General features: G+C 43.3%; 1 protein-coding gene across 2 annotated transcripts in view; it reads right to left on the bottom strand.

Annotated features, from left to right (window-relative positions):
- Positions 1-16,800: 16,800 nt before the first annotated feature.
- LOC121534209 (AP-1 complex subunit sigma-2-like) overlaps positions 16,801-20,318 on the bottom strand; it is an 83,696-nt gene continuing 80,178 nt past the window's right edge. Inside the window, exon 5 of one of the 2 annotated variants that reach the window (XM_041840774.2) lies at positions 16,801-17,689. In XM_041840774.2, the coding sequence (XP_041696708.1) occupies positions 17,654-17,689 (36 nt within the window). In that variant the 3' untranslated portion in view covers positions 16,801-17,653. The remainder of the gene's footprint in view (positions 17,690-20,318) is intronic. The other variant, XM_041840773.1, reaches the window with a different exon arrangement.

The following is a 20,318-nucleotide window of genomic DNA, read 5'->3' as shown; positions in this document are numbered from 1 at the left end:
CGTTACAAAAAAACATTCTCTGTTGCAATTTCTTTATCTTTGCAAACGCACAGTCATTGAATTTCAGTTTATTGCCTTTTTCGATTCCCAGGTACTTATTATGTGGTCACTATCCACTGATTCCCCATTGATCTTCGTAGGGGGTAAATCAATTTACATCACTTTTGTTTCTACCGTATTCACCGTTCTAGATGTAGAGATGGCGTTCTAGATGTAGAGATGGCGTTCTAGATGTAGAGATGGCGCTCTAGATGTAGAGATGGCGTTCTAGATGTAGAGATGGCGTTCTAGATGTAGAGATGGCGTTCTAGATGTAGAGATGGCGCTCTAGATGTAGAGATGGCGTTCTAGATGTAGAGATGGCGGAGTTAAACTTCACTCGTTGAGAACGGTTCACAAGGAAACTATTAATCCACTTGATCAGTAGAGAGTTGACACCCAAATCCACCAGCTTATCCACCACTAGGTGGGGTTGGATGATGTTAAACGCACTACTGAAGTCAATGAATACAATTTTCACTAGGCCATTTGCCTTTTCTAAATGTTCGTAGATATTGTTCAGCATGACCAGTAACGCATCATCAACACCACTGGAGGAACTCACCACATGGTGAGACTAAGGCAGCAGTTTGAGGAACTCACCACATGGTGAGACTAAGGCAGCAGTTTGAGGAACTCACCGACTTGGGGAATAGAATACTTCTCCTCAATATAATTCAAGTGGTAATTGATTGTAACTTTATCCAGCACATCCTCCATTGAAGACCAGGTATGGGCACATAACAGAAAACGCTCCCACTCTGAAACATTGAGGATTTGTGGGCAAATACAGTACAGTCATGTGTGAGTGTGTCAGTGTGTGTGTGTGTCAGTGTGTGTAAGTGTGAGTGTGTGTGTGTGTAAGTGTGAGTGTGTGAGTGTGTGTGTGTGTGAGTGTGAGTGTGTGTCAGTGTGTGTGTGTGTCAGTGTGAGTGTGTGTGTGTGTGTCAGTGTGTGTGTGTCAGTGTGCGTGCGTGTGTGTGTGTGTCAGTGTGAGTGTGTCAGTGTGTGTGTGTAAGTGTGAGTGTGTGTGTGTGTGTGTCAGTGTGTGTGTGTCAGTGTGCGTGAGTGTGAGTGTGTGTCTGTGTGTGTGTAAGTGTGAGTGTGTCAGTGTGTGTGTGTGTGTCAGTGTGTGTGTGTCAGTGTGTGTGTGTCAGTGTGTGTGTGTCAGTGTGCGTGAGTGTGAGTGTGTCAGTGTGAGTGTGTGTGTGTGTCAGTGTGTGTGTGTCAGTGTGTGTGTGTCAGTGTGTGTGTGTCAGTGTGAGTGTGTGTCAGTGTGAGTGTGTGTCAGTGTGAGTGTGTGTGAGTGTGAGTGTGTGTCAGTGTGAGTGTGTGTCAGTGTGTGTGAGTGTGAGTGTGTGTCAGTGTGTGTGTGTGTCAGTGTGAGTGTGTGTGTGTGTGTGTGTGTCAGTGTGTGTGTGTCAGTGTGTGTGTGTCAGTGTGAGTGTGTGTCAGTGTGAGTGTGTGTCAGTGTGAGTGTGTGTCAGTGTGAGTGTGTGTCAGTGTGAGTGTGTGTCAGTGTGTGTGAGTGTGAGTGTGTGTCAGTGTGTGTGTGTGTCAGTGTGAGTGTGTGTGTGTGTGTGTGTGTGTGTGTGTCAGTGTGTGTGTGTGTCAGTGTGCGTGAGTGTGTGTCAGTGTGTGTGTGTCAGTGTGAGTGTGTGAGAGTGTGTGTCAGTGTGCGTGAGTGTGAGTGTGAGTGTGTGTCAGTGTGAGTGTGTGTCAGTGTGAGTGTGTGAGAGTGAGAAAATGATCATTATACTAGGAAATGATGATGGCACTTACACCAATTCGTATTCCAAATAAATTATTGTCAAACAATATCTTCAATAACTATTTATTAAACTTCCTTTAAAATACATGTTAATAAATAACTACTAAATCTTCAAATTAGTATGACAAATAAAACATTCTTTAGCATGTGTAAACAGTGTCAGGGAAACTTAACCAAAGCATGGATTGCTGTCATACATTGTCCATAGACTGCTGACATGAGAAGGAAACCAATATGTCATTTCATAATTTGGTTGTACTATCCCTTTAAGAATAAGACCAGCTAGCTCAGCTCACAGTTTAGAATAACACAGACATTTTGTAACATTTGTATCGTAGATTCCTCAATGGTTTCTATTGTCTTCTAAATCTCATGAACTCCTTTAAGTAGTGAAACTGATTAATGTACTATTTCATTATGCAAGTCAATGGACATGATTACAGGTGACAGCATACAAACTATAACATAAACTCACTAACTACAGGCCAGTGACGAGCCCATGGCCATGATGATAAAATATTAACTTTGTATTTTAATACAGAATGTATCAACATTAGACAGTAAACCATTAGCTCTTCAGAGACAGGAGACTGTATCAACATTAGACAGTAAACCATTAGCTCTTCAGAGACAGGAGACTGTATCAACATTACCCAGTAAACCATTAGCTCTTCAGAGACAGGAGACTGTATCAACATTACCCAGTAAACCATTAGCTCTTCAGAGACAGGAGACTGTATCAACATTACCCAGTAAACCATTAGCTCTTCAGAGACAGGAGACTGTATCAACATTACCCAGTAAACCATTAGCTCTTCAGAGACAGGAGACTGTATCAACATTAGACAGTAAACCATTAGCTCTTCAGAGACAGGAGACTGTATCAACATTACCCAGTAAACCATTAGCTCTTCAGAGACAGGAGACTGTATCAACATTACCCAGTAAACCATTAGCTCTTCAGAGACAGGAGACTGTATCAACATTACCCAGTAAACCATTAGCTCTTCAGAGACAGGAGACTGTATCAACATTACCCAGTAAACCATTAGCTCTTCAGAGACAGGAGACTGTATCAACATTACCCAGTAAACCATTAGCTCTTCAGAGACAGGAGACTGTATCAACATTAGACAGTAAACCATTAGCTCTTCAGAGACAGGAGACTGTATCAACATTACCCAGTAAACCATTAGCTCTTCAGAGACAGGAGACTGTATCAACATTACCCAGTAAACCATTAGCTCTTCAGAGACAGGAGACTGTATCAACATTAGACAGTAAACCATTAGCTCTTCAGAGACAGGAGACTGTATCAACATTACCCAGTAAACCATTAGCTCTTCAGAGACAGGAGACTGTATCAACATTAGACAGTAAACCATTAGCTCTTCAGAGACAGGAGACTGTATCAACATTAGACAGTAAACCATTAGCTCTTCAGAGACAGGAGACTGTATCAACATTACCCAGTAAACCAATAGCTCTTCAGAGACAGGAGACTGTATCAACATTACCCAGTAAACCATTAGCTCTTCAGAGACAGGAGACTGTATCAACATTACCCAGTAAACCATTAGCTCTTCAGAGACAGGAGACTGTATCAACATTACCCAGTAAACCATTAGCTCTTCAGAGACAGGAGACTGTATCAACATTACCCAGTAAACCATTAGCTCTTCAGAGACAGGAGACTGTATCAACATTACCCAGTAAACCATTAGCTCTTCAGAGACAGGAGACTGTATCAACATTACCCAGTAAACCATTAGCTCTTCAGAGACAGGAGACTGTATCAACATTACCCAGTAAACCATTAGCTCTTCAGAGACAGGAGACTGTATCAACATTACCCAGTAAACCATTAGCTCTTCAGAGACAGGAGACTGTATCAACATTAGACAGTAAACCATTAGCTCTTCAGAGACAGGAGACTGTATCAACATTAGACAGTAAACCATTAGCTCTTCAGAGACAGGAGACTGTATCAACATTAGACAGTAAACCATTAGCTCTTCAGAGACAGGAGACTGTATCAACATTACCCAGTAAACCATTAGCTCTTCAGAGACAGGAGACTGTATCAACATTAACAGTAAACCATTAGCTCTTCAGAGACAGGAGACTGTATCAACATTAGACAGTAAACCATTAGCTCTTCAGAGACAGGAGACTGTATCAACATTACCCAGTAAACCATTAGCTCTTCAGAGACAGGAGACTGTATCAACATTACCCAGTAAACCATTAGCTCTTCAGAGACAGGAGACTGTATCAACATTACCCAGTAAACCATTAGCTCTTCAGAGACAGGAGACTGTATCAACATTAGACAGTAAACCATTAGCTCTTCAGAGACAGGAGACTGTATCAACATTACCCAGTAAACCAATAGCTCTTCAGAGACAGGAGACTGTATCAACATTACCCAGTAAACCATTAGCTCTTCAGAGACAGGAGACTGTATCAACATTACCCAGTAAACCATTGGCTCTTCAGAGACAGGAGACTGTATCAACATTACCCAGTAAACCATTAGCTCTTCAGAGACAGGAGACTGTATCAACATTACCCAGTAAACCATTAGCTCTTCAGAGACAGGAGACTGTATCAACATTACCCAGTAAACCATTAGCTCTTCAGAGACAGGAGACTGTATCAACATTACCCAGTAAACCATTAGCTCTTCAGAGACAGGAGACTGTATCAACATTAGACAGTAAACCATTAGCTCTTCAGAGACAGGAGACTGTATCAACATTACCCAGTAAACCATTAGCTCTTCAGAGACAGGAGACTGTATCAACATTACCCAGTAAAACCATTAGCTCTTCAGAGACAGGAGACTGTATCAACATTAGACAGTAAACCATTAGCTCTTCAGAGACAGGAGACTGTATCAACATTAGCCAGTAAACCATTAGCTCTTCAGAGACAGGAGACTGTATCAACATTACCCAGTAAACCATTAGCTCTTCAGAGACAGGAGACTGTATCAACATTACCCAGTAAACCATTAGCTCTTCAGAGACAGGAGACTGTATCAACATTACCCAGTAAACCATTAGCTCTTCAGAGACAGGAGACTGTATCAACATTAGCCAGTAAACCATTAGCTCTTCAGAGACAGGAGACTGTATCAACATTACCCAGTAAACCATTAGCTCTTCAGAGACAGGAGACTGTATCAACATTACCCAGTAAACCATTAGCTCTTCAGAGACAGGAGACTGTATCAACATTACCCAGTAAACCATTAGCTCTTCAGAGACAGGAGACTGTATCAACATTACCCAGTAAACCATTAGCTCTTCAGAGACAGGAGACTGTATCAACATTACCCAGTAAACCATTAGCTCTTCAGAGACAGGAGACTGTATCAACATTACCCAGTAAACCATTAGCTCTTCAGAGACAGGAGACTGTATCAACATTACCCAGTAAACCATTAGCTCTTCAGAGACAGGAGACTGTATCAACATTAGACAGTAAACCATTAGCTCTTCAGAGACAGGAGACTGTATCAACATTACCCAGTAAACCATTAGCTCTTCAGAGACAGGAGACTGTATCAACATTACACAGTAAACCATTAGCTCTTCAGAGACAGGAGACTGTATCAACATTACCCAGTAAACCATTAGCTCTTCAGAGACAGGAGACTGTATCAACATTACCCAGTAAACCATTAGCTCTTCAGAGACAGGAGACTGTATCAACATTACCCAGTAAACCATTAGCTCTTCAGAGACAGGAGACTGTATCAACATTACCCAGTAAACCATTAGCTCTTCAGAGACAGGAGACTGTATCAACATTACCCAGTAAACCATTAGCTCTTCAGAGACAGGAGACTGTATCAACATTACCCAGTAAACCATTAGCTCTTCAGAGACAGGAGACTGTATCAACATTACCCAGTAAACCATTAGCTCTTCAGAGACAGGAGACTGTATCAACATTACCCAGTAAACCATTAGCTCTTCAGAGACAGGAGACTGTATCAACATTACCCAGTAAACCATTAGCTCTTCAGAGACAGGAGACTGTATCAACATTACCCAGTAAACCATTAGCTCTTCAGAGACAGGAGACTGTATCAACATTACCCAGTAAACCATTAGCTCTTCAGAGACAGGAGACTGTATCAACATTACCCAGTAAACCATTAGCTCTTCAGAGACAGGAGACTGTATCAACATTACCCAGTAAACCATTAGCTCTTCAGAGACAGGAGACTGTATCAACATTACCCAGTAAACCATTAGCTCTTCAGAGACAGGAGACTGTATCAACATTAGCCAGTAAACCATTAGCTCTTCAGAGACAGGAGACTGTATCAACATTACCCAGTAAACCATTAGCTCTTCAGAGACAGGAGACTGTATCAACATTAGCCAGTAAACCATTAGCTCTTCAGAGACAGGAGACTGTATCAACATTACCCAGTAAACCATTAGCTCTTCAGAGACAGGAGACTGTATCAACATTACCCAGTAAACCAATAGCTCTTCAGAGACAGGAGACTGTATCAACATTACCCAGTAAACCAATAGCTCTTCAGAGACAGGAGACTGTATCAACATTACCCAGTAAACCATTAGCTCTTCAGAGACAGGAGACTGTATCAACATTAGACAGTAAACCATTAGCTCTTCAGAGACAGGAGACTGTATCAACATTACCCAGTAAACCATTAGCTCTTCAGAGACAGGAGACTGTATCAACATTACCCAGTAAACCATTAGCTCTTCAGAGACAGGAGACTGTATCAACATTACCCAGTAAACCATTAGCTCTTCAGAGACAGGAGACTGTATCAACATTAGACAGTAAACCAATAGCTCTTCAGAGACAGGAGACTGTATCAACATTACCCAGTAAACCATTAGCTCTTCAGAGACAGGAGACTGTATCAACATTACCCAGTAAACCATTAGCTCTTCAGAGACAGGAGACTGTATCAACATTACCCAGTAAACCATTAGCTCTTCAGAGACAGGAGACTGTATCAACATTACCCAGTAAACCATTAGCTCTTCAGAGACAGGAGACTGTATCAACATTACCCAGTAAACCATTAGCTCTTCAGAGACAGGAGACTGTATCAACATTAGCCAGTAAACCATTAGCTCTTCAGAGACAGGAGACTGTATCAACATTAACCAGTAAACCATTAGCTCTTCAGAGACAGGAGACTGTATCAACATTAGACAGTAAACCATTAGCTCTTCAGAGACAGGAGACTGTATCAACATTACCCAGTAAACCATTAGCTCTTCAGAGACAGGAGACTGTATCAACATTACCCAGTAAACCATTAGCTCTTCAGAGACAGGAGACTGTATCAACATTAGCCAGTAAACCAATAGCTCTTCAGAGACAGGAGACTGTATCAACATTACCCAGTAAACCATTAGCTCTTCAGAGACAGGAGACTGTATCAACATTACCCAGTAAACCATTAGCTCTTCAGAGACAGGAGACTGTATCAACATTACCCAGTAAACCATTAGCTCTTCAGAGACAGGAGACTGTATCAACATTAGACAGTAAACCAATAGCTCTTCAGAGACAGGAGACTGTATCAACATTACCCAGTAAACCATTAGCTCTTCAGAGACAGGAGACTGTATCAACATTACCCAGTAAACCATTAGCTCTTCAGAGACAGGAGACTGTATCAACATTACCCAGTAAACCATTAGCTCTTCAGAGACAGGAGACTGTATCAACATTACACAGTAAACCATTAGCTCTTCAGAGACAGGAGACTGTATCAACATTACCCAGTAAACCATTAGCTCTTCAGAGACAGGAGACTGTATCAACATTACACAGTAAACCAATAGCTCTTCAGAGACAGGAGACTGTATCAACATTACCCAGTAAACCATTAGCTCTTCAGAGACAGGAGACTGTATCAACATTACCCAGTAAACCATTAGCTCTTCAGAGACAGGAGACTGTATCAACATTACCCAGTAAACCATTAGCTCTTCAGAGACAGGAGACTGTATCAACATTACCCAGTAAACCATTAGCTCTTCAGAGACAGGAGACTGTATCAACATTACCCAGTAAACCATTAGCTCTTCAGAGACAGGAGACTGTATCAACATTAGACAGTAAACCAATAGCTCTTCAGAGACAGGAGACTGTATCAACATTACCCAGTAAACCATTAGCTCTTCAGAGACAGGAGACTGTATCAACATTACCCAGTAAACCATTAGCTCTTCAGAGACAGGAGACTGTATCAACATTACCCAGTAAACCAATAGCTCTTCAGAGACAGGAGACTGTATCAACATTACACAGTAAACCATTAGCTCTTCAGAGACAGGAGACTGTATCAACATTAGACAGTAAACCAATAGCTCTTCAGAGACAGGAGACTGTATCAACATTAGCCAGTAAACCATTAGCTCTTCAGAGACAGGAGACTGTATCAACATTAGACAGTAAACCATTAGCTCTTCAGAGACAGGAGACTGTATCAACATTAGACAGTAAACCATTAGCTCTTCAGAGACAGGAGACTGTATCAACATTACCCAGTAAACCATTAGCTCTTCAGAGACAGGAGACTGTATCAACATTACCCAGTAAACCATTAGCTCTTCAGAGACAGGAGACTGTATCAACATTACCCAGTAAACCATTAGCTCTTCAGAGACAGGAGACTGTATCAACATTAGACAGTAAACCAATAGCTCTTCAGAGACAGGAGACTGTATCAACATTACCCAGTAAACCATTAGCTCTTCAGAGACAGGAGACTGTATCAACATTACCCAGTAAACCATTAGCTCTTCAGAGACAGGAGACTGTATCAACATTACCCAGTAAACCATTAGCTCTTCAGAGACAGGAGACTGTATCAACATTACCCAGTAAACCATTAGCTCTTCAGAGACAGGAGACTGTATCAACATTACCCAGTAAACCATTAGCTCTTCAGAGACAGGAGACTGTATCAACATTACCCAGTAAACCATTAGCTCTTCAGAGACAGGAGACTGTATCAACATTACCCAGTAAACCAATAGCTCTTCAGAGACAGGAGACTGTATCAACATTACCCAGTAAACCATTAGCTCTTCAGAGACAGGAGACTGTATCAACATTACCCAGTAAACCATTAGCTCTTCAGAGACAGGAGACTGTATCAACATTACCCAGTAAACCATTAGCTCTTCAGAGACAGGAGACTGTATCAACATTAGACAGTAAACCAATAGCTCTTCAGAGACAGGAGACTGTATCAACATTACCCAGTAAACCATTAGCTCTTCAGAGACAGGAGACTGTATCAACATTACCCAGTAAACCATTAGCTCTTCAGAGACAGGAGACTGTATCAACATTACCCAGTAAACCATTAGCTCTTCAGAGACAGGAGACTGTATCAACATTAGACAGTAAACCATTAGCTCTTCAGAGACAGGAGACTGTATCAACATTACCCAGTAAACCATTATCTCTTCAGAGACAGGAGACTGTATCAACATTAGACAGTAAACCAATAGCTCTTCAGAGACAGGAGACTGTATCAACATTACCCAGTAAACCATTAGCTCTTCAGAGACAGGAGACTGTATCAACATTAGACAGTAAACCAATAGCTCTTCAGAGACAGGAGACTGTATCAACATTACCCAGTAAACCATTAGCTCTTCAGAGACAGGAGACTGTATCAACATTACCCAGTAAACCATTAGCTCTTCAGAGACAGGAGACTGTATCAACATTACCCAGTAAACCATTAGCTCTTCAGAGACAGGAGACTGTATCAACATTAGACAGTAAACCAATAGCTCTTCAGAGACAGGAGACTGTATCAACATTACCCAGTAAACCATTAGCTCTTCAGAGACAGGAGACTGTATCAACATTACCCAGTAAACCATTAGCTCTTCAGAGACAGGAGACTGTATCAACATTACCCAGTAAACCAATAGCTCTTCAGAGACAGGAGACTGTATCAACATTACCCAGTAAACCATTAGCTCTTCAGAGACAGGAGACTGTATCAACATTACCCAGTAAACCATTAGCTCTTCAGAGACAGGAGACTGTATCAACATTAGACAGTAAACCATTAGCTCTTCAGAGACAGGAGACTGTATCAACATTAGACAGTAAACCATTAGCTCTTCAGAGACAGGAGACTGTATCAACATTAGACAGTAAACCATTAGCTCTTCAGAGACAGGAGACTGTATCAACATTACCCAGTAAACCATTAGCTCTTCAGAGACAGGAGACTGTATCAACATTACCCAGTAAACCATTAGCTCTTCAGAGACAGGAGACTGTATCAACATTACCCAGTAAACCATTAGCTCTTCAGAGACAGGAGACTGTATCAACATTAGACAGTAAACCAATAGCTCTTCAGAGACAGGAGACTGTATCAACATTACCCAGTAAACCATTAGCTCTTCAGAGACAGGAGACTGTATCAACATTACCCAGTAAACCATTAGCTCTTCAGAGACAGGAGACTGTATCAACATTACCCAGTAAACCATTAGCTCTTCAGAGACAGGAGACTGTATCAACATTACCCAGTAAACCATTAGCTCTTCAGAGACAGGAGACTGTATCAACATTACCCAGTAAACCATTAGCTCTTCAGAGACAGGAGACTGTATCAACATTACCCAGTAAACCATTAGCTCTTCAGAGACAGGAGACTGTATCAACATTACCCAGTAAACCAATAGCTCTTCAGAGACAGGAGACTGTATCAACATTACCCAGTAAACCATTAGCTCTTCAGAGACAGGAGACTGTATCAACATTACCCAGTAAACCATTAGCTCTTCAGAGACAGGAGACTGTATCAACATTACCCAGTAAACCATTAGCTCTTCAGAGACAGGAGACTGTATCAACATTACCCAGTAAACCATTAGCTCTTCAGAGACAGGAGACTGTATCAACATTACCCAGTAAACCATTAGCTCTTCAGAGACAGGAGACTGTATCAACATTACCCAGTAAACCATTAGCTCTTCAGAGACAGGAGACTGTATCAACATTACCCAGTAAACCATTAGCTCTTCAGAGACAGGAGACTGTATCAACATTAGACAGTAAACCATTAGCTCTTCAGAGACAGGAGACTGTATCAACATTACCCAGTAAACCAATAGCTCTTCAGAGACAGGAGAATGTATCAACATTAGACAGTAAACCATTAGCTCTTCAGAGACAGGAGACTGTATCAACATTACCCAGTAAACCATTAGCTCTTCAGAGACAGGAGACTGTATCAACATTAGACAGTAAACCATTAGCTCTTCAGAGACAGGAGACTGTATCAACATTAGACAGTAAACCATTAGCTCTTCAGAGACAGGAGACTGTATCAACATTAGAGAGTAAACCATTAGCTCTTCAGAGACAGGAGACTGTATCAACATTACCCAGTAAACCATTAGCTCTTCAGAGACAGGAGACTGTATCAACATTAGACAGTAAACCAATAGCTCTTCAGAGACAGGAGACTGTATCAACATTACAGACACGTGCTTCTACACCTGCATTACTAGCTGTTTGGGGTTTTAGGCTGGGTTTCTGTACAGCACTTCGAGATATTAGCTGATGTAAGAAGGGCTATATAAAATAAAATTGATTGATTGTCAAAGGACACCAGAAACAAAATTGTAGACCTGCACCAGGCTGGGAAGACTGAATCTGCAATAGGTAAGCAGCTTGGTTTGAAGAAATCAACTGTGGGAGCAATTATTAGGAAATGGAAGACATACAAGACCACTGATCATCTCCCTCGATCTGGGGCTCCACGCAAGATCTCACCCCGTGGGGTCAAAATGATCACAAGAACGGTGAGCAAAAATCCCAGAACCACACGGGGGGACCTAGTGAATGACCTGCAGAGAGCTGGGACCAAAGTAACAAAGCCTACCATCAGTAACACACTACGCCGCCAGTGACTCAAATCCTGCAGTGCCAGACGTGTCCCCCTGCTTAAGCCAGTACATGTCCAGGCCCGTCTGAAGTTGTGCATTTGGATGATCCAGAAGAGGATTGGGAGAATGTCATATGGTCAGATGAAACCAAAATAGAACTTTTTGGTAAAAACTCAACTTGTCATGTTTGGAGGACAAAGAATGCTGAGTTGCATCCAAAGAACACCATACCTACTGTGAAGCATGGGGGTGGAAACATCATGCTTTGTGGCTGTTTTTCTGCAAAGGGACCAGGACGACTGATCCGTGTAAAGGAAAGAATGAATGGGGCCATGTATCGTGAGATTTTGAGTGAAAACCCCCTTCCATCAGCAAGGGCATTGAAGATGAAACGTGGCTGGGTCTTTCAGCATGACAATGATCCCAAACACACTGCCCGGGCAACGAAGGAGTGGCTTCGTAAGAAGCATTTCAAGGTCCTGGAGTGGCCTAGCCAGTCTCCAGATCTCAACCCCATAGAAAATCTTTGGAGGGAGTTGAAAGTCCGTGTTGCCCAGCGACAGCCCCAAAACATCACTGCTCTAGAGGAGATCTGCATGGAGGAATGGGCCAAAATACCAGCAACAGTGTGTGAAAACCTTGTGAAGACTTACAGAAAACGTTTGACCTGTGTCCTTGCCAACAAAGGGTATATAACAAAATATTGAGAAACTTTTGTTATTGACCAAATACTTATTTTCCACCATAATTTGCAAATAAATTCATTAAAAATCCTACAATGTGATTTTCTGGATTATTTTTTCTCAATTTGTCTGTCATAGTTGACATGTACCTATGATGAAAATTACAGGCCTCTCTCATCTTTTTAAGTGGGAGAACTTGCACAATTGGTGGCTGACTAAATACTTTTTTCCCCCACTGTATATCCTCCAAACCGTGCCAATATATCCTCCAAACCATGCCAATATATCCTCCAAACCATGCCAATATATCCTCCAAACCATGCCAATATATCCTCCAAACCGTGCCAATATATCCTCCAAACCATGACAATATATCCTCCAAACCATGCCAATATATCCTCCAAACCATGCCAATATATCCTCCAAACAATGCCAATATATCCTCCAAACAACGGCTTCGAGGGAATTATCACTTTTATACAACGGGTTACCAACATATTCAAATAATGATTTACATATTTTCATTAAAAACGTTATTTTGATGAATTTATTCATACTATTTAATCCTTCCACAAGATATAGTCCCGACACAAATCTAGGGTTGCTACCGAAGCCGGCTGGTCGTTCGTTCTATCGGTTCAGTTGCTAGAGACGCGACCCAGTCGTTCAGTCTTTTTGTTCTGTATCTATGGACGCGACCCAGTTGTTGTGTTTTTGTTCTGTATCTATGGACGCGACCCAGTTGTTCAGTCTTTTTGTTCTGTATCTATGGACGCGACCCTGTCGTTCAGTCTTTTTGTTCTGTATCTATGGACGCGACCCAGTTGTTGTGTTTTTGTTCTGTATCTATGGACGCGACCCAGTTGTTGTGTTTTTGTTCTGTATCTATGGACGCGACCCTGTCGTTCAGTCTTTTTGTTCTGTATCTATGGACGCGACCCAGTTGTTGTGTTTTTGTTCTGTATCTATGGACGCGACCCTGTCGTTCAGTCTTTTTGTTCTGTATCTATGGACGCGACCCTGTCGTTCAGTCTTTTTGTTCTGTATCTATGGACGCGACCCTGTCGTTCAGTCTTTTTGTTCTGTATCTATGGACGCGACCCAGTTGTTGTGTTTTTGTTCTGTATCTATGGACGCGACCCAGTTGTTGTGTTTTTGTTCTGTATCTATGGACGCGACCCTGTCGTTCAGTCTTTTTGTTCTGTATCTATGGACGCGACCCAGTTGTTGTGTTTTTGTTCTGTATCTATGGACGCGACCCAGTTGTTGTGTTTTTGTTCTGTATCTACAGTGGGGAAAAAAAGTATTTAGTCAGCCACTATTTGTGCAAGTTCTCCCACTTAAAAATATGAGAGAGGCCTGTAATTTTCATCATAGGTACATGTCAACCATGAAAGACAAATTGAGAAAAAAAAATCCAGAAAATCATATTGTAGGATTTTTAAAGAATTTATTTGCAAATGATGGTGGAAAATAAGTATTTGGTCACCTACAAACAAGCAAGATTTCTGGCTCTCACAGACCTGTAACTTCTTCTTTAAGAGGCTCCTCTGTCCTCCACTCGTTACCTGTATTAATGGCATCTGTTTGAACTTGTTATCAGTATAAAAGACACCTGTCCACAACCTCAAACAGTCACACTCCAAACTCCACTATGGCCAAGACCAAAGAGCTGACAAAGGACACCAGAAACAAAATTGTAGACCTGCACCATGCTGGGAAGACTGAATCTGCAATAGGTAAGCAGCTTGGTTTGAAGAAATCAACTGTGGGAGCAATTATTAGGAAATGGAAGACATACAAGACCACTGATAATCTCCCTCGATCTGGGGCTCCACGCAAGATCTCACCCCGTAGGGTCAAAATGATCACAAGAACGGTGAGCAGAAATCCCAGAACCACACGGGGGGACCTAGTGAATGACCTGCAGAGAGCTGGGACCAAAGTAACAAAGCCTACCATCAGTAACACACTACGCCGCCAGGGACTCAAATCCTGCAGTGCAAGACGTGTCCGCCTGCTTAAGCCAGTACATGTCCAGGCCCGTCTGAAGTTTGCTAGAGTGCATTTGGATGATCCAGAAGAGGATTGGGAGAATGTCATATGGTCAGATGAAACCAAAATATAACTTTTTGGTAAAAACTCAACTCGTCGTGTTTGGAGGACAAAGAATGCTGAGTTGCATCCAAATAACACCATACCTACTGTGAAGTATGGGGGTGGAAACATCATGCTTTGGGGCTGTTTTTCTGCAAAGGGACCAGGACGACTGATCCGTGTAAAGGAAAGAATGAATGGGGCCATGTATCGTGAGATTTTGAGTGAAAACCTCCTTCCATCAGCAAGGGCATTGAAGATGAAACGTGGCTGGGTCTTTCAGCATGACAATGATCCCAAACACACCGCCCGGACAATGAAGGAGTGGCTTCGTAAGAAGCATTTCAAGGTCCTGGAGTGGCCTAGCCAGTCTCCTGATCTCAACCCCATAGAAAATCTTTGGAGGGAGTTGAAAGTCTGTGTTGCCCAGCGACAGCCCCAAAACATCACTGCTCTAGAGGAGATCTGCATGGAGGAATGGGCCAAAATACCAGCAACAGTGTGTGAAAACCTTGTGAAGACTTACAGAAAACGTTTGACCTGTGTCATTGCCAACAAAGGGTATATAACAAAGTATTGAGAAACTTTTGTTATTGACCAAATACTTATTTTCCACCATAATTTGCAAATAAATTCATTAAAAATCCTACAATGTGATTTTCTGGATTTTTTTCTCTCATTTTGTCTGTCATAGTTGACGTGTACCTATGATGAAAATCACAGGCCTCTCTCATCTTTTTAAGTGGGAGAACTTGCACAATTGGTGGCTGACTAAATACTTTTTTTCCCCACTGTATGGACGCGACCCAGTTGTTGTGTTTTTGTTCTGTATCTATGGACGCGACCCAGTTGTTGTGTTTTTGTTCTGTATCTATGGACGCGACCCAGTTGTTGTGTTTTTGTTCTGTATCTATGGACGCGACCCAGTTGTTGTGTTTTTGTTCTGTATCTATGGACGCGACCCTGTCGTTCAGTCTTTTTGTTCTGTATCTATGGACGCGACCCAGTTGTTGTGTTTTTGTTCTGTATCTATGGACGCGACCCAGTTGTTGTGTTTTTGTTCTGTATCTATGGACGCGACCCAGTTGTTGTGTTTTTGTTCTGTATCTATGGACGCGACCCAGTTGTTGTGTTTTTGTTCTGTATCTATGGACGCGACCCTGTCGTTCAGTCTTTTTGTTCTGTATCTATGGACGCGACCCAGTTGTTGTGTTTTTTGTTCTGTATCTATGGACGCGACCCAGTTGTTGTGTTTTTGTTCTATATCTATGGACGCGACCCAGTTGTTGTGTTTTTGTTCTGTATCTATGGACGCGACCCTGTCGTTCAGTCTTTTTGTTCTGTATCTATGGACGCGACCCAGTTGTTGTGTTTTTGTTCTGTATCTATGGACGCGACCCAGTTGTTGTGTTTTTGTTCTGTATCTATGGACACGACCCAGTTGTTGTGTTTTTGTTCTGTATCTATGGACACGACCCAGTTGTTGTGTTTTTGTTCTGTATCTATGGACACGACCCAGTTGTTGTGTTTTTGTTCTGTATCTATTGACGCGACCCAGTCGTTCGTTCTAAATGTTCCATTGCCATACTGGCTGGCAACGTTCTTATCCCTTGCTTGCTAGCTAGCCAACTACGGCTAACTGACAGTCACGTCAAACAGTGCAGCCAGAATAACAACAGTAGCTGCATTTGCATTTGTTTAAGCTGTTTTCTAGTGACATTTATTTGGATACATCCACAACAATGAGCTAATGAGGCGCGATTTCACCTGGCATAGAAAATGTGCTCACTCGTCAGGACACTTGTTCAGAGGAGCTAGCCAACAACACAGCTAACACAATCACTTCAAACTGAAGCTGGAAAGACTGCAAACTAGCTGCACTTCGTTTCGTTTTACCTGTTTTCTATTGATAGTTCTTTGTATATATCCATAAAAATGATGCTGATTCATGATTTCGACTGGCTGAGAAAAGCTGCCTGCCTGTCGGTCTCGTCCCGACACCCGACCCATTCATTACTATGGGACAGCTGGAGGTGGAATTTGAATATTGAAACAATGTTGCAAATGTCGGAGAGACAGACAGCAAGGTTTATACAAATCTCCTCTGTTAAAAACTAAACGTTAGTCTAAAATCAATGTGAGATAATGTCTAGATGCTTTTTATAGTGGAGATCAAGTTTATAAATTGCCTGGCTGGGCTGATGAGACAGTGGATTGGGCAGCCAGATGGAACAGAGTAAATAGGCATTTTAACATCATAGATTTAGCCGGTGGTAACTTGTGGAATAGACACCGGCTGGAACGCGGTTTAAACCAATCAGCATTCAGGATTAGACCAACCCGTTGTATTATCCACAGTAAACCATGGACTCTTCAGATAGACAACACACAGTGGAAACAGCTGATGGAAGTATGGGAGAAACTGAAAGGGTGACGGTGTAGCGGTGGTCCTGTGTGGCTCGGTTGGTAAAGCATGGTGCGTGCAACGCCAAAGCCTGCTAAATTACTATTTCATTTGATTTGATGGTTCTTAGGAGGCAGAGGATGAGGACAAGTCGCTGGAGGGGCCATGTGCTGGGGGAGGGGCCACGTGCTGAGTAGGAGGGGCTCAGCATGCTGGGTGGACAGGACAGCAGTGGAGTGGTGACAGCTGTGGAGTGGTGACAGCTGTGGAGTGGTGACAGCAGTGGAGTGGTGACAGCAGTGGAGTGGTGACAGCTGTGGAGTGGTGACAGCAGTGGAGTGGTGACAGCTGTGGAGTGGTGACAGCTGTGGAGTGGTGACAGCAGTGGAGTGGTGACAGCTGTGGAGTGGTGACAGCTGTGGAGTGGTGACAGCAGTGGAGTGGTGACAGCAGTGGAGTGGTGACAGCTGTGGAGTGGTGACAGCAGTGGAGTGGTGACAGCAGTGGAGTGGTGACAGCTGTGGAGTGGTGACAGCTGTGGAGTGGTGACAGCAGTGGAGTGGTGACAGCAGTGGAGTGGTGACAGCTGTGGAGTGGTGACAGCAGTGGAGTGGTGACAGCTGTGGAGTGGTGACAGCTGTGGAGTGGTGACAGCAGTGGAGTGGTGACAGCAGTGGAGTGGTGACAGCAGTGGAGTGGTGACAGCAGTAGCGGCTGTTTAGTACACAGGCACATTGAAGTACTCATGACGGGGCTGAGGGAAGAGAGATGCACACAGCTGTAAGACAACAGCCATCCCAGGTCCCACCCTGACCCCTAACAAAAAGACGGACGGACGGACAGACGAGACAGACAGACAGACGAGACAGACAGACAGACAGACAGACAGACAGACAGGCAGACAGACAGACAGGGCGATGAGAGGGAGTAGGTCACAGAGCAGCAAGCAGAGCTTCATAGATTAATAAACTACAGTGATGCACACTGTGAATACATGCCTTTATAAATCAGCACAATACTATTTTGAAAAACAGTCCAAATGTGCTGTTTTGGCAAACTATCATTGTTGTCTTTAACCTGAAATGTATCTAAAGTGCTAAACAGATTTCACCAGACTCCAGGTGAGACAGAGACAAAAACACAGACACAAACCCTCACACTGTTTTCCAGTGACATAAAAACATTCAGTAACTGCCTTCTACAAATACAAAACGTTACAATAGACGGGGGACCAGATATGGGTTTCAAACTAGCTAGGGGTTGATGTGCATCAACCGACTTCCTAACTAGGGGTTGATGTGCATCAACCGACTTCCTAACTAGGGGTTGATGTGCATCAACCGACTTCCTAACTAGGGGTTGATGTGCATCAACCGACTTCCTAACTAGGGGTTGATGTGCATCAACCGACTTCCTAACTAGGGGTTGATGTGCATCAACCGACTTCCTAACTAGGGGTTGATGTGCATCAACCGACTTCCTAACTAGGGGTTGATGTGCATCAACCGACTTCCTAGCTAGGGGTTGATGTGCATCAACCGACTTCCTAACTAGGGGTTGATGTGCATCAACCGACTTCCTAGCTAGGGGTTGATGTGCATCAACCGACTTCCTAACTAGGGGTTGATGTGCATCAACCGACTTCCTAACTAGGGGTTGATGTGCATCAACCGACTTCCTAGCTAGGGGTTGATGTGCATCAACCGACTTCCTAACTAGGGGTTGATGTGCATCAACCGACTTCCTAACTAGGGGTTGATGTGCATCAACCGACTTCCTAACTAGGGGTTGATGTGCATCAACCGACTTCCTAACTAGGGGTTGATGTGCATCAACCGACTTCCTAACTAGGGGTTGATGTGCATCAACCGACTTCCTAACTAGGGGTTGATGTGCATCAACCGACTTCCTAACTAGGGGTTGATGTGCATCAACCGACTTCCTAACTAGGGGTTGATGTGCATCAACCGACTTCCCTAACTAGGGGTTGATGTGCATCAACCGACTTCCTAGCTAGGGGTTGATGTGCATCAACCGACTTCCTAACTAGGGGTTGATGTGCATCAACCGACTTCCTAGCTAGGGGTTGATGTGCATCAACCGACTTCCTAACTAGGGGTTGATGTGCATCAACCGACTTCCTAGCTAGGGGTTGATGTGCATCAACCGACTTCCTAACTAGGGGTTGATGTGCATCAACCGACTTCCTAACTAGGGGTTGATGTGCATCAACCGACTTCCTAGCTAGGGGTTGATGTGCATCAACCGACTTCTAACTAGGGGTTGATGTGCATCAACCGACTTCCTAACTAGGGGGTTGATGTGCATCAACCGACTTCCTAACTAGGGGTTGATGTGCATCAACCGACTTCCTAACTAGGGGTTGATGTGCATCAACTGACTTCCTAACTAGGGGTTGATGTGCATCAACCGACTTCCTAACTAGGGGTTGATGTACGACCAACATACTTCCTAACTAGGGGTTGATGTGCATCAACCGACTTCCTAACTAGGGGTTGATGTGCATCAACCGACTTCCTAACTAGGGGTTGATGTGCATCAACCGACTTCCTAGCTAGGGGTTGATGTGCATCAACCGACTTCCTAGCTAGGGGTTGATGTGCATCAACCGACTTCCTAACTAGGGGTTGATGCACGACCAACATACTTCCTAGCTAGGGGTTGATGTGCATCAACCGACTTCCTAACTAGGGGTTGATGTGCATCAACCGACTTCCTAACTAGGGGTTGATGCACGACCAACATACTTCCTAGCTAGGGTTGATGTGCATCAACCGACTTCCTAACTAGGGGTTGATGTGCATCAACCGACTTCCTAACTAGGGGTTGATGTGCATCAACCGACTTCCTAACTAGGGGTTGATGTGCATCAACCGACTTCCTAACTAGGGGTTGATGTGCATCAACCGACTTCCTAACTAGGGGTTGATGTGCATCAACCGACTTCCTAACTAGGGGTTGATGTGCATCAACCGACTTCCTAACTAGGGGTTGATGTGCATCAACCGACTTCCTAACTAGGGGTTGATGTGCATCAACCGACTTCCTAACTAGGGGTTGATGTGCATCAACCGACTTCCTAACTAGGGGTTGATGTGCATCAACCGACTTCCTAGCTAGGGGTTGATGTGCATCAACCGACTTCCTAGCTAGGGGTTGATGTGCATCAACCGACTTCCTAGCTAGGGGTTGATGTGCATCAACCGACTTCCTAGCTAGGGGTTGATGCACGACCAACATACTTCCTAGCTAGGGGTTGATGTGCATCAACCGACTTCCTAACTAGGGGTTGATGTGCATCAACCGACTTCCTAACTAGGGGTTGATGTGCATCAACCGACTTCCTAACTAGGGGTTGATGT

The sequence above is a fragment of the Coregonus clupeaformis genome, unplaced genomic scaffold (assembly GCF_020615455.1).
Source record: "Coregonus clupeaformis isolate EN_2021a unplaced genomic scaffold, ASM2061545v1 scaf0092, whole genome shotgun sequence".
NCBI classification, from domain to species: Eukaryota; Metazoa; Chordata; class Actinopteri; order Salmoniformes; family Salmonidae; genus Coregonus; species Coregonus clupeaformis.
Note: the sequence above shows the minus strand (reverse complement) of the source record. Positions and strands in the feature narration are given on the sequence as shown.